Below are 27,356 nucleotides of genomic sequence, written 5' to 3'. Positions count from 1 at the left end.
AGTGTGACGTTTTTGCTACGGAAGGGGGGGGAGTGTTGAAGATAGAACATTGAAGTGACGAACATTGAATCGATTTTTGACTCTTCCCTAATGTCAAGCAGTGGCAGTGGACGAGTTCTGAAAAAATCTGTTTTTACATCATTTATTCCATAAATAGCTGTAATAAAATCCCACAAATAATAAACTGAGAGTACAACGACAAAATAGCACCTTCCTTCTTCTCGACAAAATTTAAATGAGAACAATGAGCTTGTGTGCATTGCATTTTGGACACAATTCTGGTGGGCCCATGCTTTTCAGTGCGGTTACAGACGAAAACTCTAAAAAAAGACCGAAATATCGCCCACGACCGCCTCACATATACTGCACTTTCGGAGAGTCAGCACCCTCTTCTAATTGACGTCTAAAAAAAGGAGGGAAGTTTAATTGAAGCATTGACTATATACTGATTGACTATATAGTCAGGCGAGCTAGGTTACTCAATAACTATAACAATGCAATGATTAGCTCAGTTGAGTTGTTAGTGAACTTTATTATGGTCTAAAATGCTGTTATCTCTTACTGGCTATAATAGCTAGCTAGTTGGATAGAAATATCAGAGATTTCTGTAGTTCAAATGTAAGCTTTTAAATACTCCAAACCACCTGAAAACAATTGACAAGGTATAACTCTCCTCGAAAGGCCACCCACTTCTCCTAGCATCTTTCTTGAAATAATATTACGAAAAAAAATATATTAGAACTCGCTGAACCAATCTTATTTTTACAAAAAGACAATTGTAACTAATGTATTTCGCGAGACAAAAGAAGTTCATGGCCATGGCGCGCCGTTTTTTCTGAATTGAGCGCCAAGTTTGTAAGAACGAAAGCCGTTGTTGTACGATCAACTTGCTTTTTTCTCTTTTTGATAAAAAAGCCCTGGGACCGAGGTTGGTTGTACGATGGCCCTCTGGCTCACTTTTCTTCTTCTTAATAAAAACACTTCGCTTCTTCTTTTCTGCATTCTTCTCTTCCGTTTAAAACACTTTTCTTCCAAAGTGAAAAACACTTCTCTTAAATGCTGGAACTCCGCAGTTACACTGGACGCTCTGTCAGTGTTCTTTACTTAAATACTTAGATCAATAAGTCATTTTTTACAGTGGGACCAATCCCAGCCGTTAGCTGGGATTGGTCCGACTGTAAAGATTATCAGACCCAAATCTGGTCCGGAATATTGATTGATGACCTGGATTTTGATAACTTAAGTTTTTAAAAAAATTACCACCCTCGTCCCCAGAGATTTTTGCCTTTTCAAAATATAAAGAAATGACGGGGGAAATTCCTGGGAAAAAGGGTGAATAAATGACATCCGCCAAGAAAAAGATTAAGTTTTTTTAGTAATAATAACTCTCCAAAAATTTTATGTGAGTGGACCATATACTTTAGGTAAAAATATATTGTGGTATTCCGTTTGAGGCATTTCTTTTTTTTATAAGAATAAATTGTTGGTCATTATTTTTATTTTTCTATTGCTCTAAACAAAAGAACTTTTGTTTTAACCATAAATCCCAGATTGATATTCTCTAAAGAACAAGAAGCCCTGTGGCTTAAAGATTTCCGCCAATAACAATAATCTGAAAAAGTATTGAACTTTGAAGAAGACTGAGTAATATGGGGAAACAAAATCAATATTTTAAAATTTTAAAATTCAATTTTTGATTATTATTGTAACTGTAAATCATAGCTAACTTAACTTACATAAACTTCTTTTCTCTATAAGAACAATTTAAAAAAAAATAATGAATTTGAAAAGTGATAAACAATAAAAACAAAATAAGAACAACGGCAAGGCTGAAAATATATAGATTTTCTCTCTTTCTCTGAAAAACAACTTGGAAAATATCTTTTAAGGTGGCAACAAATACCAGGATTGAAGACAGATCATAACTATAAAGGTTATTTTAAAAGTCTATTTACAACTAAACATACAATATTTTACATAACCTACTCATGCTTTTACACAAGCGTGAAGATTACATTCCAGAAAATCAGTAGTCGGACCAATACAGCTTACTTTTGGATAACCTGGCGCTTCTTCAATACAATAACGAAGCCTCGTCCTATAACCAAACTTGTTATCACATTCCCCGAAATTTGTCCACGGGGAAAATCCTGTGTTTACTAATCTAGCCTCTTTACGGAAGAAGATTAGGTTGTGGTGATTAAACGGACCAATGCCCCACACCGAGTTATCGATGTTATTTACCGCTACGTATTTCAGGTTACCGCCGATGCGCAACCAGTGAGTTCCAGTCGGAGAACTTTCACTTATTCCTAAAAATAAATTATATTATATGCTTTCTTTTCGCAGATTGTAGAAACGTATATAATTTAACATCATTTCCAGGAGCATTTTAAAGAAATTCTGTGACTCCTGATATGGTCTTAGTGACTAAGCTGTGAAGTTATTTGATTTTTTTAAAAGAAATTTACATAACCAGCTAGCCTTATTGAGCTTTTATTCACATTTTTCCGTAAAGTACAATTAAATGGAAGCCCATTGGGGACATGTTTTACTTCGTATTTAGTATACACTACGGTCTGAGGTTAATTTCTACAATCTTAAGATAATTTTAGGATCTTAAGATAATTTTACGATCTTAAGATAATTCTAAGATCTGCAGATAACTTTTTTACAACATGAATCCAGTGAAACTATAAACAAGCAAAAATAAATATGGTGGGTATAGCAATGGCTACGTTTGATTTGAAGAAAATAATGTGATTGTTCTTACTGGAAAAAACGGAAGACGTGGGTGTGAAATACGCAAGGCACTTAATTTTTAAGTATTATGCATTATCAGCCGTAAAGACGAATGAATGTAGGCATCAAGTTTTGTTTAATTAAATGAACATGTGTTATGAAATTATCTTAAGAGCGTAAAATTATCTTAAGATCGTAAAATTATCTGTAGATCGTAGAATTATCTTAAGATCGTAAAATTATCTTAAGATCGTAAAATTATCTTAAGATCGTAAAAAATATCTTATGATCGTAGAAATTATCTTAAGATCGTAAAATTATCTGCAGATCGTAGAAATTATCTGCAGATCATAGAAATTATCTTCAGATCGTAGAAATTATCTGCAGATCGTAAAATTTTCTTCAGATCTTAACCCTATTCGGTCCGGGGTTTTTTGAACATACTATGACCGGGGGCGGAATCCGCCCCCCCCTCAATAACTTTTCATAGGGTTGTTCAAATTGAATCAAACTAGTACGTCATAAAAAGAACAAAATGGCAGCAATAAATTTTTGGTTGCGTCAGCACATTTTCTGTGACGTCATCAGAAGCTTGAAATTTGTTAAAAATGACACTATCTGCTTAAAATTTAATTACTTTTGTTCCAGATCGAATTTTTGTATTCTGTTTGAAGTTTCTGAAAGCTAAATAAAAGTTGTTTAACATATTTTTCGGTTTGTACGTGTATCGAACAAAAAATTGCCAAAAATTGCCCGAATATCCGGTTTTTTCCGACTCTCGGGTAAAATCCGACAAAATCGGGTAATCAAATTAATCACGTGTCCAAATTATGCAAAATGATTTTTCTTAATAAAACAAAGTCGTGTTGCAAGTTTCAAGCTCTAAAGATAATCCTAACAGGAGTTATTAAATTTTACCCATTATAAGGATTTCATAGAGATTTTTAGGGGTAGTTTCGAGTAATGGCCAATATCCAAGCCTCTGAAAGGTATGGGACTTAAACATTTGGCATGCAGGTGTCTAATAGATAAATAATGAAACTCAATAAGTTTCATAGCCAAATAACATAGCAATAAGGAGTTATTTAAAAAAAACCGTCACGGGGGCGGAATCCGCCCCCCCCGGACCGAATAGGGTTAAGTTCGTAAAATTATCTTAGGATCGTAAAATTATCTTAAGATGGTAAAATTATCTTCAGATTGTAGAAATAAACCTAAGACCGTAGTGTAAACTAATATGAAGTATACATGTCCGTAATGGGCTTCCCTACAATTGTATACAAACAATCAGTAGTTTAATTTAAAACGCCTTGTTCATGTCCACTTCAATACGCTATATTCGTCTCACTTACCTAGTCGAACATGGATTTTGTTGTTATTGTCTACGCCCCATACTATATCATCGCCTGTATGAAGTTGCTTCAATATTTTCCCCTCCACCAATTGCCAGGTACGTCCTGAAAATATATATAATTTATCACATGTTAAGAAGATAAATAATGAAAATATCCAAACTTGCGTTGTTTTAAGTTCTTTTTGCTATCAGTAAGACATAAATTGATCAAAACAAATTCTCAGAATGCTATTTGGCCTCTGCGATAGGGTATGCTTATTATTACATATCGGCCTTTGTTTACTTCTTAACAAATTGTCCGTCTTAACCAATAAGACGCAATGAAGTTACCTGGCCCGTATCCAATCCTCGTTCCGGTACGATACATCACACGTCCAGCAAAATCCAACCCCCAGATCCCAACGTCACCACATGATATGAACTTTAGGCGCCCAGGAATCCATCGCCAACGTTTTCCTTTGATAAAAAAACATTTTTTCAATATTGCTATTTTTTTAACCCTTGGACGTCGAATCGACTCAAGCACATTTTTTTAATGGGAATCCCGCCTTCAGACCAAGACCAAAATACCGATGTGAAATCTATTAGCCATAACTCGTAATCACTTAACTGGTTACCACTGGAATATTGAAATGAAAGAGAAATATTTCTTATCTGTCAACGTTAAACAGTAGGGGATCAGAAAATCGTGTTCGGTGACGAAAGATTGTCGGCAAAATGTGCTAAAGTTTTGAGTGTTCCTAGAAAACCTTAACCATCTAAGGGTGAAGTTTTCTAAAATAAGTTAATTATTTTCCAATTAATTGTGAGTAGCGCACAGCAACATAATAACGCAACAATAACAACAATAACAATAGCAACAACAACAACGATGACAACGACGTCAAAAAATCATACCTGCTGCATCACCTTCCATTTCGATTCTAGGAACGCCTTCACGTCGAAATATGTATCCAAAGGACGTCAACGACCATATTTCATTTGTTCTTGGGTTTACTGAAACCCGTTTCATTATTCCCATAACCTGCTGCCAATGTGTCCCAGAAGGATTAGAACCATTTATACCTTTAATAATAAATATATTTCCAACCATGAGTCGAATATACAACATTATAAATCTTTTTAATGGAAAGGTGTCCCTTGACATCCTATGCATATACATATGATTGATCCAGTATAAAAATAATACATTTTTCATCATAATTAAAACTCACCTCTTCGAACATATACTTTGTTAGAGTAGTCAGTCCCCCAAACAATGTTGAATCCAGAGCTGATATCACGCAACTTTACGCCAGCTAAAGAACGGGAAGTATCATATAAATATTTAAAAAGTTAGAAATAATATTTCTTTCATAGCAAAATAAGTCTAACTTTATTACAGCAAAGCCTTCTTATAGCGAACATTCTTTATACCGGATACCTCTCCGCACTTTTCTTAGGGAGGGACATAAATCTCTCATAATAAAACCTATATGTATATATTATACACCTGTGTATAGCGAACGTCATTTTAAGGTCCCAATTTACATTACAACTAATATAAAACGGACTGGCCCAGCAATTAGCCATATACAATATTGATTCACACTCTATAGCCTTTAGCATTGCCAAGCCAAAAATTGAAATCAGAATATTCCGCACTGGAAGCAAGTAATGTACCACAAAGCTACTTACGAACACTGCTCCATGAAAATCCTGGTGAAGGTTTAGGCGATATAATCCCGTAATTATATGTCCCTTCTCGTACAATGACTTGTCCATTTTGACTAATAGCCCATACTCCTGACTGGCCAGTGGTAATAACATCTACCTCTCCTTGTATTCTCTGCCAATTTTTTCCTGTACGTGGTTCTAAAAATAAACATAAAGATACCCGCTTCAGGAATTTCTAATTATTCAATCATAATAAAGATCAAATACAGTATGGTAACTAATCTGTATTGGTTGTACCTGTAAGATGCATTATGTTTTTATGGTATTGCGACCCTTTTTAAAGTATGATATACGCTGGTAATTTTTCCGTACCGTTGCCAAATCAACCTAACCTTATAGACGAGTTGTGTCTATTGCAATATTATTTATATGCGCGTGAGGGAGGGCAGAACTACGTAAAGTAAATCTTAAAACAATGACCGGGAAAAAAGGTTCATAGGCAACTTTTCAAAGTCATATCTTTGACTCGATGAGTTTGTATTGATTCCTCCTTGTTCAAATAGAGCAAACATACATTTGACATGAAAGCAACTTTACCATAGGGTGCTAACAAGTAGCTTGCTTCTTCTTTGAACTTATCTGTACCGTCATCAACATTGAGGACTAATTTTTCGTTTAAATGACGTAAAAAGTGACCAGGCTGCTTTGCAGATTCAATGGCAGAATACCAAATAAAGTATTTATTCTGTCTCACAAAGAACGATGCATCGCGTTTGAACTGGATACTATTATCTGCATTCTCAAGATAAACTGTGTTGTTGTTACATCTAATGTATTGGTTTTTATTGACAAGAGATTGTAATGACACAGTGTCAAAATGTCCATCAAGTCCTGAAATATGATTTGAAAGATATTGTAGAGATAACACAAAAGCAAAAATGAGAACCAGAGACGCCAAATAAAAAAATGCTATTGGTTATATCTATATCACACATTTGGTCAGAATCGTTCAATTTAGAGTCAATCCTGGCTGTTCTATTTTTTTAGGGCATTGTGAGTTCTAAATATTGTTGTCTTTCTAAAACCTTTCTCTGATTATTCTAGAATAGGAATCTGCTTCCGTTTCTGATTTTATTTAAGAGATCTTTGTTAACATACTCCTGTTTAAAATCCTAGCTCCTTGCCATAAGGTTCATATGACAAACAAACGAACATAAATATTGTTTGTCAGAACTTAATTATTTACCTCTAACCATTCTGAAAGCTTGAGCAGTTCCAGTGCGGATAACAACATCTCCGTGGTTATCATTGGCACCAACAGTGTAGTTGGACTTGTCGTATGGGACGAGAATCCTTAACCCAAGCATAGGAAGTCCGTTCGCTGCAAGAAAATAAGAGAAACATAAGTTGAAAAATTGCTTAACCACGGTATAATGTTTTGCGGACTTTATCATATTAGTTTTCTTTTTTTCTTTGCTTTAATTACAAACTGTGGAACGAGTGACGTGTGCTAAAATGTCATCCTGATGGCCAGACTAATTTTCTTGTTTATCTTGATACTCTTTTGTTAATGCGTGCTGTTTGGGTTTTAAGGTTCATGCAATCAAAGATGAAATAAATGGCTGCATAATATCATTTAAAAACCTATCTGACTATAAGTAAAAATACCAATTTTTCTTGTTGTCATTTAGTCTAGATTTTATTAATAACTTTTGAACTAGCGAGGGCTTCGTGTTGACATTTTGAGACATTTACACAAATTTTACCATTCATCCCACACAAATTTTACCATTCAACCCATTCTTTAGGATTAAAAATTAACGCACACAGGTTTTTTAGATTTTGGAAAAGTTTCTAGATAAATTAATTTTTTATTCTCTTTTTCTTTTTTGTTGTTTTTTCAATTATATAGTCAACCTAAAGGTACAAAAACAAAATTCGTTGCTACGACTTTTAAATTCCAAAAAGATTTTTTCTTTCTAGTTTTTTTAATTTTGTTTATTTATTTATATTATATTTATCTACTTTAACACACGTAATTCGTTTAATTTTTTATTTTACAAGGTATGGTTCAAAATTAGTTTATAAGCTAACTTGTGTAATTTTAATTGAACTTAATGTAAGTGTCCAGTCTGTTAACTTTTGTCATCTCTACGTTTTCCTTACCCTTCTATGTTTCCCTTCACCATTAACTTTCTTCCAAAAAACAGAAGAATAGAAAAAATTTAATCGTAGCAACGGCTATCATTTACAATACAAATGCAATCTTCAAACAGAAGAACAGGATTTATCTCAGGTGATTGTCCTATCAAACTTTTGTCATGCTGTCATAATTTTCATGGGCATCGTTAACTGCATTATATTATACTGTGTATTCATTATTCGTGATGTAACCAAATAAAAATCTTTTTTGTTATGTTGTTAGCCATTCTATTTTGATTAACTTCTAATTGCAGATAATATATTTATTGATTAATAATTATTACACTAGAGTAAACAGGATGATAGATAAAAACAGACCCTTTATACTCAACACGCCGCAAAGAAAACAAACAAATTTCCGATTACATAACGCGGTTTATTTTTATTTGCATTCAACATTGTTTCAGAAATATGTCGCGAGTTAGTCTGGCGTTGAATTGATAATATATGTGTCTATTATCATGTCTATAAATTGTTCAAAGACAAAGTAATTTTTTACGTCCTTTGTTGCAATTTTCTAAAATGTAAACTTCGAAATAAAGTTTTGATGAACAAAACGTGGCTTAACACATGCTTTTAATAATATATTTTTCATTGTATCTAAAGTTTGGCGATTTTATGTTTTATTACTATATTAATTGGTAATTCCAATGTGTGTTTAACCGGTTGATGAGATGTTACTATGACTTCCCACAGAAGTTAAGTGGGGTTGTACGACCACGAGTACGAGAATGAAAAGAAAGCATATTGGCATGTTGTAGAGATGATGAACTTTTCACGCTTTCCTAAGTAGAATGGTGTTTGTGCAGAGGAGCCATTATCAAAAGCATTGTTCGCCGAAAAATTACGTTCCAAAGCACGTGTTAAAGATCGCCAACCTTTACACAAATATTGATCATCGGCAAAATTTTTAAAATTTCAGAAAAGGTCAAATTCGCCAAATAAAATTACACTTGATGAAATTTGCCATTCTCGCTATTAAGCCCCATTTTTCTGTTATCAATAGAAAGATCAAAATAATTTTTTATTTATTTATTAGAAAGAAAAGTTATCATTAAGAAAAATGATTGTTCAAAATCCTAAATGCCATGAATGAGTCTTTATATGCAACAGACAATGAACGCTATTGTAGTCTTTTTCTTGAGTAGCTTCGTGGTTACTTTGTTATCATTTCATTGTGGTGCAATGTTTATAAATATTTGTTTTAATCTAACCATCGCAGCTTACGTCTTTTAATGCAGCGTGCAATTACCATAAACATTGCAATTATGTGGCATGCTTGTTACATAAGAAAGAGATTGGCTGTGTTATGTAACAGAAGATTTTTGTAGAATTTCCTACACAATTTGTTGAGAAGAAAAAATTAAAATATTAAATTGATGCAAATCACGTTTGTAGCACCTGTTTTTGGTTTCAAATAGTCGCAAAAGGGATTTGGTTCCAATCATTCGCAAAGCGGATTACATGTTTAACTTTCTAGTCATTTGCTATAAAAATTAAAAGTCTGTTTTCATTTGTAAAAAATATAGAAAGGTGATAATATTGAAAAATGCAAAATAAGCAAATAGCTTTTCAGTTTTTAAAATAAACTATTGATAAATGTTCTGTCTTGAAGCGCATTACCTTAAAAGCCGAGTTCGCGTAATGAAGTTTTCAAGAGTATACGTGAACCCAATCACTTGTCATGGCTTTATAATCAACCTTACAGCTAGTCCACAGATACTACTCTACGAGAATGTTTAAAGGAGAATACATACCGAAAGTGATAGCCATTGCAAAAAGCACCACCAAAAACATCAACTCGTGCATTTTATATATTTTAATCTATATAATTGATAAATATACACAAATCTATATTTCAAAACGCTAGACATATAAAACATGTAATGTTGTTATACTCAACATATTAAAATTTTGTTCAAAATTAACACGACTTAATTCGATCAAATATTGCTTAGCTTAGCAAGAAACATTTTCAAACTTGATATTCCAAAAGAATATACACGAAGGACTTATAACTCCTGCTCAATACAGGTTTCTAAAATAGTTACACGCTAGTCTTCTATACTTTCAAAACTTATAAAAGTTAATTCGAACATTCCTTGCCATTTCATGTCTTAGCATGCAGCTACTAGCTACTTAGACGGATATACGAATATTTTGTCGAGCCAGTAGTTAATATATTCATTAATAGAATATGTTAATAACGATTGTAATTAATGTAATTAATGGTTTAATTAGTAAACAAAGGATATGCTAATGAGATACTGTTTAAGATTAACACCCAAGTAAATTACTCGAGGAGGCAATGTTACACTCAGCATGCGGTGAGAAAGTAATGTAATTGAACCAATAAACTACGTTTCCGCAGAAGTACCTTAATTGATGAAGCAATGAAAATTTAAATAGTTTTTACTAAAACATCTTCATGAATAAATAAATACAAAATAGTGAAACACGTGAAACAAGAATGTTTCATATTTCGCGGAGGTCCTGTTTTCACTTAGTGCTTATAAAAGTTGTACCGTTGAATTTAAAATTTTGGAATATTTGTGGAGCGTTTGATTTTGAAAACTTTTGTAAAATATTTCCTGCTTTTCCTCTTTTTTGAATTACCATGAGAAAGTACAATGTTAATACCATGTTGGTGAAATGGCAATGATGCTTGTGATAACCAATAATCTTTTTACATACAGCATTGCCAACACAATTCATGCATAATTTGCGCAGTGACTCGTATAATGCATGCCATGTGGTTATTTTAATTCCTTTTTAAAAGTATTAGAAATTACTATCAATAGAAATATTAATAATTATGATCATTTGAAACTATTGTATCTTACATAACATTAATCAGAGTGTCAACTACACTGAAATATTTTTAACATTAAATCATTTTTCAGAGCAACTCAGAAAATAAATAGATCTCTTCAACATCTTTCACTTAAACAAAATTAAATCTACAACTACAGCCCTAGATATAATATTCATGAGAATAGCCATCTGATTTAGTGGCTGTTGTATTCGAAATGTTTAAACAGTATCATCCGACCTGTATATCAGGTAAAGAACGTTCAAAATGTGTTAATCGCAGTTTCTGAATGTGTACATTTTTTAATAACCTACGCAACGGTCAGTTCTAATCAACAGAAATTTGTATCGTTCAACAATTTGGATCTAACCGAAGCCTAAGATTCTAAGTCCTTAGTCCGTAAAGTGCGCTTCAACAAATTCAAATGGCGCTTGTTCTATATAAAAATACAAATTCAAATGGCGCTTGTTCTATATAAAAAATAGTGCATATAATGGCTTACGAGATTTGATTTGTCTTTTCCAATATATTATTATGAGGGTTACAAGTCATTTGGTCCCGTTTAAAAAACTAAGGACAGTGATTTTTAACTTCATGTCATAGTCCAGTTATTTGGAATAGTTTAATACAAAATTATTAAATCTCTTCTGACAATGATCATTCTTTTTAAAACAAGGTGAAAATATCAATCTCAATCAAAGAGGTTCTTGCCATTTCACATCCGTGTTCCAAGCGTTTATAAACGCTGGGAACACGGATATGAAAGTATTATATCCTCTACAAATGTAACAATAACATTTTAGAGGGAATGTTTAATTGCCACAAAGGTTTCAAGCGAGAGCATTTGTTTTTTGTTTTGTTTTTCTGGTTTGTAAATATGTTTAATAAACACTTCCCAAATTTATTCTGACGCAGCATGTTTAATAAAATACTTTAATTAGATTGCCCATATGCTAATTATTCCCTTAAAAAAATCTGTATTTCTGTCTGTAAGAAAAATTTAATTGATTTTAACTTTTAGTTCGGATCGGAATGGAAAATTTCATTAATCAACTAATTTTTAGAAATTAACAATTGTTTAATTCTATCTGTTTTATTTCCCTGCAGAGTGAAAGTTTACTATATTTTAAGGACAGAAACGTTTTTTGCGCCTTTCTGCATTTTGAACGCAAAAGTTTATTTACTTAAAGTCAAAAGGAAGGGGAAATCTCAAAGTTAGTATTCAATTACAATAACCTCTAGTGTTTTCATTCGGTACCTGCAGAATGTAACCGAACTACGAGAGCTAATAGCTCTGGAGTAAAAACGGCCCCTAAGCGTAATTTGCGTATCTGGAGTTTGTAAGATAACTACTGGAGTTATCGTCCATCGATATTACAATGTCCCTAAAATTAGTTCGCGTACTTTGAGTCTGTGACGAAACTACCGCAGCTAACGTACTTAGACAATGTGTCTAAGATTAGTTTCTGACTTTGGGTTTGTAAAGAAAATCTTAGAGTTAACTGCCCAAGATTATACAAGGCTCGTTAGTCTAATTTGTGAACCTGGAGCCTGTAACGAAACTAATGCGATTATCGTCCATAGACAATACAAAGTGTCTCAGAGTAGAACTTTCGAAGACTCGACAACTCATTTGGTTTTATTTTTGACCAAGAATACAGCTCTCGTTTATATTCGTTTAGTATTTTGGAACGTCCTCCATAGTGATGTAACAAAATGGACTTTGCAGAGTCATTGCAATGTGGTTGATAACTTCACCCTTGAACTAGCTGCCTTGGTTCGCCTAGGAGATATTTAAGAAACCGTACAGACATCTTTTCTAGCTTTGCGTTTCTGTCTCAACCATTTTAGCAAAGATAGCCATGAACAATTGCAATTTCAGGGCGTTGCTGATGAACAAGTTTGCATCCACGTCTGATAGTTGCAGTGAACTAAACTTAGGATCGACTATGGGGATTTAATGACAACTAGTCTCTGATTTTAAATTTTTTGTCGAAGGCGATGGGTTACTCTTCCTACTTGTGCCGTCTTGTTGACACTTTATTATGATATTTGATAGCTAAGTCTTTGACGTAGTCTCTGACTAACTCAGTTTTATTTTTAAACTTGGTGGTGCTGACGATGCTGATGATACTTTAGACCCTGCTTCTTTAAAGCAGTTCTATTGAATGGTTTATGGTTTAACTCGGAAACCTTTCCTTTCTCAGTCTTTGAACAAACCTACTTTCGGTTATATACGACATACCTTATCGGTAAAAAAAAAAGTCGGCAAAAAAATTAGTCGGCAAAAATAAAAGTCGACAAAAATGTTAGTCACTTGGACAAAATTAAGTCACTTTTTGCCGACTAAATTTTTGAATTTAGATACTAATAAAGAATAATTGCACAAAACTAATAAAAATTAGCAACAAGAAAGCAACAACGGCTAAAAAAGGGTCGGAAAAAAAGTCGGAAAAAAAATATCGGTAGGAAAAAAAATGTCGGCAAAAAATATCAGTCTCCTAGCCAAAACTTAGTTACTTTTTGCCGACTTTTTTTACCGATAAGGTACTAGTGCTGTACGGATAAGCTTAGGCTACCGCAGTGGAAGTGATTTACCATAGTGGTTGGGACATCGAGACAAACAACAAGAAACAACCACCCTCTCGATTTACTCGATGTTCAACACAGACATTATAAGAACAAGAACTAAAAACACACATAGAAACTCATAAAAAAGGACTGAGTAGATTAAAAACACAACTGAAAACACATAGAGAAACCTCATAACTGTGAAAACGCGCTGTAGAAGAAATGAGCGCAATACGACAATAAAGAAAACTGCGAAAAAACAATATACAGAACTTACTAAACCACTTTTTACAAACCACACCCCACAACTACGAACAACATATTACTAATGATACAACACAAAACTCTACCACAAAAAGGCACGGGGGCAAGACCGTACTAGATATAAAGTAATTATCTTTTATGCTTCCTCCATATATACAGCATTATATGCAAGCAAGATTGAGGAATGAAAATTTGTAAAAATAATTTTACTGGCTTTAATTACGATGAAACGTAATTTACATTCAAGCAATGTTGTACATCTTCTTTCTTCAATATTTTTTTTTATAAATACCAAACGACGAAAAATTTTGTTTGACGAAAATTTTGTCCGACAAAGTTTTGTCCGATAAGGTATGCAACTAGGAAAACAACTGTTTTATTGTTAAGTAGCATTGATATACATGAAGAAACTACAATGGCAGATTATTGTTTTATTTATCTTTTGTTGTCATGGATAAAGTTTAGAAGCAAAGTTTTTCTGTCATAATTTAGAAGGCTATTTTTATACAAATTTGTCAAAAGTTTTAAATGACACAGAATTTAAGTTTAAGTACATAACGAATCTAGATGCAAACATTTTCTTTTTCCAACAAAAATACAAAAATGTTATGTTATATTTTCTCCATTTTTGTGTAATAAAATCAATTGTTCTACCTTATGTTATTTATAGCTACCTAGCTGTATGAATTACTCTTCACAATAAGGACTTCACTAAGCATTTCTGTGGCTAGTTAGCTAGCTAGCCAGCGCACAGAGCAAAATAGAACCCCGAAAAGTCCTGCTTCGTACCAATATAATAGAAAAGTCACGTAAAAGAAGAGGGTGCACGAAGAGATTAATCAAAACATGTGGTAAAAAGTACTTATCTAATATCGAAACCCATTCTGGAAGTGTATTGACTCTGTTCATGAGGCCACACAGCTCGTTGTTTCTTACCTGTTTAAAAGGCTGAAAAAAGAATACTTTTTATCGCTACTTCTATTTTTCTTAATGCAAAAAGGTATAGCACAAAAAGACCAAACATAGTTGTAATTTTTTTTTGCTATCCGGAAAGATGACGTCTGGTTTAATCCGAAAAAAAGTTACCACAAAATGACAACTTTCGACGAGAATACATGTTGTAAACACAACAAAATGTGGCTTTATGTTTGCTTTATTATTTTGAATTTTGATTCGAACTTTTTTAAAGTGGGAGGTAAGCTTTAGATGTTGTTGCTAGGCCTCTTTGTGGTATATTGACATAGATAAGATATTGGAATAGAAGAAAACTGACTTTTTTAGAAAGGAAAGAGAAGACATGTTGATGTTGATATTAGGAGATAGCTACCAGTAGCTACATGTACCATTCATGTTGTGCTGTGAGGAATAACGTTTTGAAATGAAACACTATTCTATCATTATGAGTGCACTATGACAAGAAGGAATAACAAATTATAGCTGGAAAGACTTGAAACGCAAGTTTTTCTAAACTAAGCTATGTTTATAGCTACCATCAAGTTTGACATAGATTAACGCAGTAGAGCAGTTAGTAAAGAATTTATATAGCTAGCATAAACAAAAGAGGACAGTGGAAATCGATTGAAAATAAAATACACACTTAAATGATATTAAAATGACTGGTCTTGACAGAGCGCTCATTATTATTGTTCATTGCTAACTTAGCTTTACCTCTAAAGTTAACTTTTTGTTACAAATTACAAATTACTATTATATATATTACATAGCTAGCTAGGGATGTATAGGGATATATAGATGAATTCCCGCGTGAAGTGCTAGGATTAGGTGAGTTAAGTCTTAAACCTTTATAATATGTACCCTAATGTCAGTACTGAGTATCAAATTATTGTAAAATCAAAGAAGAAAATGACTGATTGTCTCAGCGTGCTTCATGTTTTCCTTAGGAAATGACTCACGCTCTGTGAGGGTATCAAAATTTAACCCACAAGTGCTTCGCTCGTGCCCAGACCTGCGCGATAAAAAGCGCAGTAATTGGAAGAAGTTTTGACTTTCTTAACCGACACACATGTAATTATATAAAAGGTCAAAGTGGAAAAGCATTAAAGAATTGACCTTGTTCAAGTTGTCAAATAGAAACAATAGACAAATTGACATTTGTTTTATTCGCGGTATGATCAAATGAGTTATCTACCTTTGATCAACAAACGAGGTCGAGGTTAACAAACTACTGTCGAAATATAAAGTATGTTCTTTAAATCAAGCATTGAATTCTCCGCAAGCTAGTCTTTTATAACTCAAAGTATAACCAATATCACGAAGGTTGGTAAGCTTTTTTATGGTTAACATTTTATATTCGTGTTTCACAATGGCGTTTGTTTTGGGTTTTTTTGCTAAGCAGGCGAAGCAAGATTGGCGCAAGCGAAGTCCATTTGCCATTTAAACGAGCGTAAATATTTGTTACGAGGAAACATTTTCAAAAAAATTAGTCAAGTTCAGCTATGACCTCCAGATTAAAAGGTATTTTACCTATTTGCGTATTTCAAAGAAGATATTCTTAGATAAACAGTGTATGTTTTGGTTCTGCGTGCTGGGCCTGATATGGCTTTTTGGCGCACATTATACAAATCGAAATTGGAAAACAAACGACGTTTAAAATTTCTAATCTGAAAGAAAAGAAGAAAAAAGAGAACGGGAAAAACTGCCGAGAAAGTTATAAATACTTAAAGTTTTCTCACTTAAGCAGAGGGGAACATAAAGAATATTAATAAAGTTTATCATTTTTCCGTGTTTTATGATGACTCTTTTTTTCTATAAACTTCTGTTCTTCTATAAACTTAATTCAACTTATATAGAAAAACAGATGTTTATAGAAAAATGGCAGTCAGTGCTTTAAAGAGGGAAAAAGGAGAGATGAACTCGGGTTTGTAACGATACTACTTTCAAATTCTTAACTAAAGAAAAAGTTCTTCTTATTATGAATGCTTATACAGGATGGATATAATTCAGTTTTTAAAAAACTGCTCTTAATATATGTCCTGTGAAAAATAAAATTATAAAATATTATTATTATATGACAGTTAAAAATATGAGTTAAAAATACTAGCTTTACAATGAGGCATAAAATAATTTATTACTGGATAAAATAGCTTTTAGTGTTTCTTACGAAACTTGTTAAAGTATCCGATTTTCGAATTTCGATTGGCAAGTCATTATAAATCTTTGATCCCATAAATTTAAAACCAGATCTATTTACTTCAAGTCTCACTCTAGGTATTGTCAGTAAGTAATTGTTGTTTCGGGTTTTTCTACTGTGCGATCTTATCTCGAAGAAATCTTCAAAATTGCTACACACTGCTTTTATTCCCTTCTCTTTTATTCTCTCTCTTTTATTTTATTATTTAGACAGCTAGCTAATAAATATTTCCAACAAATTTGGTTTTCATTTCTTTTACACTAAAATAAAACCACGTTTTTTAAAAATTAGGGTTTAATCGGTCAATAGAGTTTCATGAATTATCAACAGTATTAAAAATAGTATATTATAAATCCCATATATCTTTTAGTGAAACATTGTGACATTAATGCTGTATCAACAAACCAACAATGAGCATTCTTATTCTGGTAATATGTCTATAATTTGATCATCTTTATTTCTAAAATATATAAAAAAACAAGATTAAAAATCCATTATAAAATCTTTATATGCATCTCTGCAGGAAAATAAAATTCAGAAGCAAGACCCACGGGACAGCATCTAAAAAAAGAACAAAAATTAAGTAAAACGTTTTTACTAAGGTCCGACTTTTACATTCGTCTCTAGTGTTTAGTTCTTGACAAGTAAAGCCACAAGGGTCATTAGATGGTTCACTAATTTTGACTTCGATATTAAAACGATGACGTCATCCATCAATTGAAATGTTGACATGAAGCCATGTGAATAGCAGTTGTCGGCGCGTCTGGATCGAATTGCATCGCGAGTACGTAATTTTGTTAATTTTCAAAGCAAAAATAACCTCACATAGAGCGTTCATTAAACTGATAACTATTTGTACTAAAAAAGTTATCATGTTCATAAACCATGGTTTATACCACCAAATAGTTCGTTCGTTCGTTTTCGATCGAACAAATCGCGAAATCTCTGTCTATTTTCCTTGTCGAATTTTACCTAAATAAGGTATAACCCTTTAACTAAAAGAGCTCTGCAGGTGAGAAAATTAACTCTTAATGGATAATTATTTTTTTTAGGTAAATAAAGAAAAAAGAAGGACAAGAAAATATTCAAATAACATGAGAGTGCTGATATTTTTCCTCATTGCACCAGTGACTGATTGGATGGCATATGGTGAACTGTGTGACCGAATATATTTCAAACATCCATCAGAAAAGACATTTCCATTTGTAAATATATTAAATGGTATTTATAAAAGAATTGACTCCCAATATGAGGTTTTTCCGGTTTATGAGCACATGCAGGCGCACGTGATATTTACGTATATGAGTTCTGATCACTCTGTAGGATTTCTTGTTCGTCAAGGTGATGCTTCAGCTCCAGGTCTGCGTTGTTCTTTACGCATAACTAGAATTGAAATAAAAACAGGACGTTGGATGCACCATACAAATGAAACAAGTCCATTCGCAGATATATTTAGCGAGTGTTACTTAACGTATGGAAATTCAAAAAAGATGAAATTAAATTACACTTTGACACCTTTTTGTATGAGAAATGATACTGTTGCATGCAATGGTGGAGACGTGTTCCTATTAAATCGTGGCAAAATAGTTGCTTTACATAAAAAAGTCAAAGGCAAGGTTGTGCGTATAGCCGACAGGGCTATATTCGAACATTATGATCCACCAAAAAACACCAAGCTTTCTTACAATGTTTCAACAGAAAGATGGGTTATAGCCTCTCTAATAGGAGAAACCTTTTTTTTTCAATACAAGACAAAATACAAAGATTTTGCTTTACGTCCTGAATTTATCACATCAAGCTGGGATGTATTTTTTTCTTCCGTCAGCGTATCGTTCACATTCTTCTGTAGTTCACAAATATCCGAATGTTCTCGTTGCAAATATGGTGAGTGCCAAAAAGTTAGTATAGAATACGGAGCGGATTTTCAAGTTAAGCATTATGTATATCACACCTGCTCCTGTTACTTTGGTTATAAAGGAAAATATTGTGATAAAAAATCTCATGGTTGCGCTATACCAGATGGACACGAAGGTCTGATAGTGAATACGGATCGATATAGTGTAGCTTCATACTTCTGTGGCAATCTTAATGATGATTCCAAACCTGTCTTTTTGCCAATGACTTGTGGTGCTAATTTCAAATGGAAAATCAATGGAAATTGTAAATATTTTTCTTCAAGAAAATTGTTTTATGTTATCGTGTCGACTGGATCAATTTTACTGTTTCTGCTTTCTTTTCTTGGCTTGCTTTTGTGTTTAAATGTATCAAGAATTGCCAGTAAATGGATTCTCATGTATTCCACAACTTCGAGTTTATGTGAGTATGTTTTTGTGTTCTCTCTCGCTATATTCTCACTCTCTCGCTATATTCTCACTCTCTCGCTATATTCTCACTATCTCACTATATTCTTACTCTCTCGCTATATTCTCACTCTATCACTATATTCTCACCCTCTCACTAAATCCTCACTCTCTCACTATATTCTCACTCTCTCACCATATTCTTACTCTCTTACAATATCCAATGAGCCACACTGGTAACTGGTGTTAACTAATTCTTATGTCATTTCGCGAAGAATAATTTTTACTAAATTTCCAATAATTTTTTGAATTATTCTCGAGAGTTTTGCAAAGAATCTAATAGTGGTTTATAAAAAATAAGCGCGTCATAGGAAAGAATTACTTTTTTTACAAATCACGAATTTCGTAAATAGTTGGATTTTTGTATACCTTTCAGGATAATTTTTCACAAATGAAAGGAAAAAGTCACGAAATTCGCGAAAATTAATTCGTAATAATTTATTTATTAAGGTATTTCTTATGCGTTGCTTATGATGTGGCTCCGCTGTCCCTTCTGTTTAAAAAGTGCAAAAATCAAATACTAACCATTGACAATCTGAGTTCTGGATATCTGTTAGCTTCTTGTGATATAGAATTTTTTTTAGATGGCTTCACATGGGTATGTATTCAACTATGGACACATACATCCACTGTTGAACACACACATGCTGTGGTGTTGGACTCAATGGGTTACTTTAGCGTCTTCCTGTCTGTGTTTATAAATACACTTATTTGCGAGTATCCGATAAATCTTGTGAAGCCGATGTTTCTAGGTATACATTTACGTTTTTCCACTTTTATATCCAGATCCCATATCTGTTTAAAGGGGCTACGGGACGGCTGTTGGTTTTCGAACTTTAGTGATTTACACGAAAGTCGGGCTGATGGCGGCGAAAACAAATTGGCTATATTTCCGGCATGTATGTAATTTACAGACTTGAGCATATAGATATATCTAGAATTTTTATCTTCTCCAGCCTTGGTAATGTTTTCATTCAGAATGAGTCTCGCTGAAATATTTCTTTGTAATATACTTTTCGAAAAGAAATATTGAATCATCGAGCAAAGTGCGCTGGTCTGTTTATTGCGCAAAACGCGTTTGCCGGATTTTAATATGTGCGCAAGATATACGGAATGTGAGCATTTTAACCGGTTCGCAGTAAGCTGACTGTAAAAGAATTCATACATTTGTTGTATAGGAGAGAGATTACATTAAAAATTTCATTTATACTTATCTCCTACAACCAAGTGCAGTTTCCCAAGTAGACACACAGAGAGTATTTTACAATCGCTTCTTGATAATCTCTTTTTAATTCTCCCGGAAAAATGTTTGGAGTTCATATTATTATTGATGCTATTGCAGTATGAGGTCGAAATACATCCTCATCCCCAGGGTCTTTTGACTCCTGAGCCATTGTTAGGACGCCGCCTTTCCCGTTAAACACGTATGTTATTTCATTAACTATCTTTTTAAAACTTGTTTTAGGTGGAATTGGAATAGCAAGCGCGATGGTAATACCTCGAGTCCTTTTGGATAGTAACAGCGGAACCATTTCAACAGTGCTGTTTCTCGTTTTGCTTTACTTTATACTGTTATTAGAGCAGTACATAAACATAAAAAAGACGAGAAAATACTTAGATACACTTTCTGAAGGAGTTGTTAGATTTTGTGAAGATATGGCAAAAGTCAAGCCAAAGTTAAAAGTAAAAGTATCTTCTTCTCGTGTTCCAAATAATGAAGAAGGTTTAAACGGAACATTCTCGGAGGTGATAGACGTTCCGATTGTATCGTGGAAACATAGAGATAAAGTGTATGCTTTTCAAGAGCCTGCCGTCTGGAAGGTGACCGAGAATATTGTTTGGAGTGAAGACAATAGCGAAGAAAGATTTCAAGAATATTTATTTAACTTGGAGAGAAATCACTATTCCCATGATGATCAATCCAGATGCAAGTTTAAACTATATACACCTGGTTTCAAGGATCGCACTTTTTACTCTGGAAACAAATCAGCATTGCCATTCTCTTATTGGAGTTTCATATTAGTCCCAATCTGCTTTTTACACTGGCCGTTGCGATATAAATACATCATTTGTGGACTGCGAGAAAAGAAGGTTGTTATAGAAAAAGAGGTTTCTGATAGAGACACTTTAATTAGTACTGTTATTAACAACCCACCACCTAACTATGATGAAATAGCCCACACACCTATTACTCCCCCACCGCGGTATGAAGAAGCCACTGATTTTGATCGTTTGCTGGAGCATGATAACCGCCCTTCTTATGAAGAAATTATGTTGCAGACAAGACGTTAATTAAACAATTTTGGAAATGTGATCATTCATTCTCTTTGCATGCTTTATTTGAAATTTATTTTTTAATTTGGATAATATTTAGTCAATTTTTAAAAAATTTTGGAATATTTTGTAGTGTTTTGTGACGTTGTCCATATTTTCAGTTTTCCCCTTGTCTTCACTACTGTCTCTGCTGACTATTACTATGTCTCTACCTGCTGGATTTTTTCATGTACTCGGCTACTTTCTATCATCCAGTAGTTCTCAATTCTGTTGTGTCACATTAACCTTGCTGAAACACACTGCATGTCATTTCATATATGCTTCTACCTGTTGTGTATATGGCGCCATCAAATTTGGTCATTAGGTTTTTTAACTTTTTATTTTACCTAACATTTGAAACAATACATGGAAGTGTAATGCCTTCTATTTATATTTTTATTGGCTTATATCGATCATGTGACGAGACGCTGTTTTTTTCTGTAGCTAGTGACCAGCTAAAATGCAAACAAAAAAAGAAACAAACTTTTGTAAAAAAATTGAACGCTATAAAAGGTCTAAAGAAAATCCAAGTGTTAAACTTTCTTTAGAGAAAATTGGTTCACGCAAAAGTTATTAAGAAACTCACTATTCGAGAAATCCGCGAGAATTAATTTTTTTGTCTTTTTTGATTTACCGAGAGCTACATAAAAATTATATTTTATTTTAAAAAAAAAATTTTCGCGTAAATTATTTCTAGCAAAAATTACTGCCCTTAAGTAAACCCATGATTTTGGGAGCACGATTTTTAAGCAAAAAGTAATGGCTCAATGAAAAAGTAACGAAAAATTTAGTGAGAAAGACATCAATAGGAAGACTGTTAAATGCCAACATCCCAGAAGTATATGTCCTGCACCATAGTTGCCATGAAGTTTTCTTGTGATGTGATCGTGGTCCATTACTCTTGGATTGTTTACTGGTTTGTTGAATATGTGAAAAATTTTTGTTGAGTAGTACAAGTAGTATACTTTTTACTGTTAAAGTGTCTGTGTCTTTATGTATTACATTGTCATTTCTTACGCATGAATGAATGGACTGGTTGGCCATTAAATGAAATACATGTTTGTTTTTTCATACACATAAAAAAATTTTCAAATCAGGCTTATATATGCTTAATCCTTTTATTTAAAAAGGCTCAAATTATGCTTGCGATATGTTTATGTCAAAAAATTGTATTTTGACCACTCACTTGTTTTCTGGTTGTTTCTTGCTGCACGCACGATCGTCAGGACAGAAATGGCGATTTGTTTTATAGATTCCAGGTAATAGTCGCATATTGTATTTGTTAGTTTGTGTAGAGTTTCGACGAAGACCAATGTCGCATAAAGTATTGGTTCGTACTTCCATCTACAACATGTATACAAAATCCAATTGGTTTATGATGTTGATGCTTTTTTCTGTACAAACCCTTCTTATGAACTTCTTGATTTCATTCCATTTTGCTGTGATGCATGCAAAATTCGCAAATATCACATAAGGTACTTGCATCAGTTTAGTAAAGTTATCAAACCTTTTGAATTAGGTTTCGGCATATTAACCACTACCTTCTTCTTTTTCTTCGAACATAACTCAATGTGATTTTTATATCTAAAAAGAATAAATTTTTAATGACCGTGGTTATTTATCTATGATGATACTAGCTTTGACAATTTTTCTATGATAATACTAGCTTTAAGGAGTTCTTTATCCAACAATAATGATTGGTTTGTTCGTTGGATAATAGTAGAAGGTCGCCTGCTTCTTCATGATCTGTAAGTCGTATGGGGTAGGTTGATTTTTCTTAACCGAACACGTTTATTTTTATATTGCTCTGTGCTCTGTTAGTTATGTCTTTAATGGCTATAGGAAATTTAATTTTTGTAGTTTTTGAGGGTTCTTGGGTTGTGGATGAAGCAACTGATAGTAACATCGTCATCGTTTGAAACATTTATTATCCTTGGTTGCTTTTAATTTTTGTGGTAGATAGATATTACTTGATCTTCTTAGTGGTTTAAATACATTGATTTCCATAATAATGCCTTTATTCCTTCGCAATATCCAACCAGATCTACTAGGATCCTTTAGTTGTTCCAATCTATTGAGAGTTTGGCGTATCTATTCCTCGAAAGTATCATCAGATTGATCATCATGTAAATATTTTTGCGTCTCGAAAAAATATCTATAGCGTGAAAAAACGTTGGCGATATGCTGATTTTTAATTTTTTAAAGGTATGAACATTTACGAAGATGTAACTAAGATTTCGAATAGCAAAAAGCAAAATTCACTTAAACCAAGGAGGTTTAAAGAGAGGTTTAAACCTCCTTGCTTAAACACACTACAACCTGCAATCCGTATTGTGTTGCATGCGCGGTCGTTCGTTTCTACAATCGTCAGCGTAAAATCGAAGCCAAAAAATAACTGCAATTCATACCCAAATGTTCCCAAAAACTCGACTCGTATTATACATATCATGTGTTTTAAAGTATTGCGAAATTCTACCTAAAATTAATATTTATTTCCCTATTTATTTCCTTTTTACCACTGTCCCTGTCAGAGTTAAGTTGTTTTTAGTTAAGTCGTTCTTTACTCCAGTTCTGGGCGTTTAGAATCTAAGAATGCGCTTTACAATTTGTGTTTTTGCGGTTTTAAAGTTAATACGAGTTAACTTCCAAGCTTCTGCAGACAGACAACTTTTTAACAACCAATAAAAATTCCGAGAACGCTAACATCTTTAGTAAAATGAAGACTAAAATTATTGAGCGCCAACTTTCAAACGGTGGAACCTGTGCCCCCGTATGCTTTAATAGAAATCAACTTTCACATCAAGTGTGTGTGCTATAAAAAGAAGGAGAAAGTTTTGCGACTAATCCTACCTTCCTTTTCTCAAAGCAATCCTGCTTCCAACTTGTCTATAGAAAAGATATCGACAGGGCAAAATTTCAACAGATCATGATACATCATGCAACAGCGGTTGCTCTTAATCAACTTCTTTGCTCAGGTAAAGCGATAACAAGTTTTTATCACTTTAAAACATCAGACGTACCTTTAAACGTACTTTTCTCATGCAATCAAGATTCGTTCTAATAAACACAATCGTGTAAACAACGAGCTTTTGATTACAAATCTTATAAATTTTCACGGTACCACAATGCATAGCTCTGACACTAGATACATCAGATAAAACAAAAAGCATTCGAGGGGAAAAAAGTTCTAGTAGTAAGTCTTGACACAGTGATTATTTTGAATTATCTATATATCTGATACTGACTGGACAGATTGAACGAACATCCATTAAACTTTTTACAGTCAGCAAGGAGTCTCTTGGATTGCACTGGACACTAAATTAATTCAACCGTAGACCAATCATATTACGTGACAATTAACTTTATCGAAAAAACCAACCTGTAAAACATATTATAGTGCAAAGAACTTAACCTTGTTTTGATCACAAGTCTTTGCAACACTTTCCCGATTACACTAGCCTGTGATCGCTCAACACTCTCACTAGCCGTATTAAGGAGAACGACGAAAAAAGAAGCCGACTTTCAGCTTCTGTCGGTTTACATTTAGTGTAATGCCTTAAAAACTATTTTAAGCAACTACTTATTTCTATCTTATAACTAAATTTAACTCAATTTAACGTAGCAACACTTGACAAATTGTAATTTCTATATAAGGAGTCTCTTAGATAGCGCTGGTGTACTGGGTACTAAATTAATCCAATCACGGACCAAGCATATTACGTAACTATGATGTCAAATTACTTTTACGTCAAGGAAAAGTTGGTTACAAATTTTATTCGACGTCAATATCCAGAGAAAGTAGTCTGTCTTAGAAAAAAATATAAATAAAAAATTAAGATGGATTGCTTGAGTATGTCGAAGATATTGAAAGTAAACAACAGCCGACAGTTTCTGTTGTTGAAGAACAACTTACGAGAAAGAAAAAGCGACGATCTCGTCATATGACGATGAAATATGACGACATGTAAAATGCGTGCCGATATCGAGGCAGCGAAAGAATTGAGTGAAGGTAATAGTTCTTGTATAAATATAGTCAACGAAAAGTTAATCGTAACTTCCAACTTACGTATAACAAAAATAGAACTTGCATTGCTGTAACAGAAGCTTTGAATTCTAGGTAAACGAGTGGAGAAAGTTGAGGTAATAGTTGACGGCAAGACAGGAAAGGGAGATAAAGAAAAACCTGTGGAGGAGAATAACCATACAGATAATTGCAAACCAATGGAGAAAGTTGAAGAACAAGAGAAGTTAAAATCTTGCCTAAAGAGACAAGAAAAGCAGGAAGATCAGTTTGACCATGTCGTAGAGAAAAATAGAAACGACAGCAAAGAAAAAAGGTTTGTTTCTCGGATGAAGTGATGTATTGTGAAGATGCTGTTTTGATTAAAACCAAGAAGAAGCGAAAGTTTCACAGCCTGCACAGAGCTACAATCATCATTGAAAAGAAGAAAGCAGTTCTTGTGAAGTCCATGAGAAAGTTGGTTAAAAGACACAAAGAAGTAAAGTTTGAGCTGTTGGAAGCAAAAGAATCTGCTGGAGAGAAAACTGCAGAAATTGAATCACTCAAATTGATTCTCAGTGGAAAGACAGCAGAGCTGTATGAGAGAGAAGATGAAATTGCTTGTATCAAAGCTAATGTAACTGACATGAAAGTAAGTTACCAATTTAGCTGCTCTCTCCAACTTTTATTGCGAAGATAAGTAAGCATGGTGTCACCGCAACAAAGAATACTTTTTAGTAAACTGAGGCTTTGTGCCTTGCGTTCCTTTAAGGGCAAATTTGCAAGAATAGAGTTACAAACAGTCTATTTTTATTCATTTTTAGGCTAATGTCAGTGTGTCCCTTCAAAATTCCGTTACTAAATTAGGCACAGTTATGGAAAGTTTTAGAGTTGACATCAAAAACATTGAAAGAAAGCTTGCACAAAGCTGGCGCATTGTTGGAAAGAAGAAACTTCTAGCAGAAAAACAAAAGCTTGTTGCTATGCTTGACACAATCTGCACAACATCGCAGATATTACAGGAAGATGCTGTCCTTTTGGACACCTTTAAATTTTAAAAACAATTCACACACATTGTATATCTCTACATATTTGAAGGGAAGCGGTCGTGGTTGTACATTCGTTTGTAATGTCCAGATGATCACTCTCTTTTGTCTCGATGAGCACAAAGAGCGGTTTGATTTGTCAGCTGATTGTCTTGGTCCTCACTGGTAGCTCAGTTGGTAGAGCGTGACATCAAACAGTGTCAAGGTCGTAGGCTCGATTCCTACCCAGTAATTTGACCAAGACATGAAGCTAAATGATCTTTCTGCTGATATAACATCTTCAATGCTCAAAGTGATAAATGTCAGTGGTTGTGAATGTGTTGTAAACTTGTTGTATGTCTGTTTTGTGTCGTGCAGCTACGCTCTTCCCTTTCAAAATCTTGGTATTTTATTTTGTTAATATATTTTTATACACACACATTTGTTGTTTGTTTTGTCTACGAAACGCTTTTTTATAGCGACACGACGAAAAATCGGTACCCACTTCCTCAAGTGTCACAAATTCATTTTTCTTGTATGTGGTACGATTTTTTCAGTTCAAGCAAAGTGAGTATCCTTATAAGTATAATTTCTTCTCTGAATGATACGCTTAACACGCTGCAATTTGCAAAATATAATACGTAACAGTGAAATGGAAGTTTGTTTTGATGTGGAAGTAGGACAACATGAGGACTGTATTTGTTAAAAATGATATACTGAATAACTTTGGGAAGATATTTGATCCCTCTATAAAGATTTTAAAAAAATTGTTATTCTAATGTAAAAAAACATTTTGGTCCAGTTAAGATAGTGCAATTTGGCTTAATGGACCAGAAAAATGGTCCCACTTAGCAAATGTTTCACTTATCCAGGGTTTCTGGAGAAATTAGGAAACAAATCCTAGGG

At 33.4% G+C, this 27,356-nt stretch overlaps 2 protein-coding genes across 2 annotated transcripts; one reads left to right on the top strand and one right to left on the bottom strand.

Annotated features, from left to right (window-relative positions):
- Positions 1-126: 126 nt before the first annotated feature.
- On the bottom strand, positions 127-5,324 carry LOC130633871 (uncharacterized). The gene is made up of 5 exons (XM_057444582.1): positions 4,994-5,324; positions 4,427-4,552; positions 4,095-4,199; positions 645-2,312; positions 127-403 (listed from the first exon to the last, which is right to left on the bottom strand). The coding sequence occupies exons 1-4, from the start codon at positions 5,295-5,297 to the stop codon at positions 1,987-1,989; spliced, it is 861 nt and encodes a 286-aa protein (XP_057300565.1). The 5' UTR covers positions 5,298-5,324; the 3' UTR covers positions 127-403; positions 645-1,986.
- Positions 5,325-17,523: 12,199 nt separating this feature from the next.
- Positions 17,524-22,427, top strand: LOC130633781 (uncharacterized). Its single transcript, XM_057444575.1, has 3 exons — positions 17,524-19,068; positions 19,697-19,864; positions 20,578-22,427. Exons 1-3 carry the CDS (start codon positions 17,847-17,849, stop codon positions 21,402-21,404), a joined length of 2,217 nt encoding a protein of 738 aa, XP_057300558.1. The 5' UTR covers positions 17,524-17,846; the 3' UTR covers positions 21,405-22,427.
- Positions 22,428-27,356: the final 4,929 nt, after the last annotated feature.

Source organism: Hydractinia symbiolongicarpus, chromosome 1 (genome assembly GCF_029227915.1).
Source record: "Hydractinia symbiolongicarpus strain clone_291-10 chromosome 1, HSymV2.1, whole genome shotgun sequence".
NCBI classification, from domain to species: Eukaryota; Metazoa; Cnidaria; class Hydrozoa; order Anthoathecata; family Hydractiniidae; genus Hydractinia; species Hydractinia symbiolongicarpus.
Note: the sequence above shows the minus strand (reverse complement) of the source record. Positions and strands in the feature narration are given on the sequence as shown.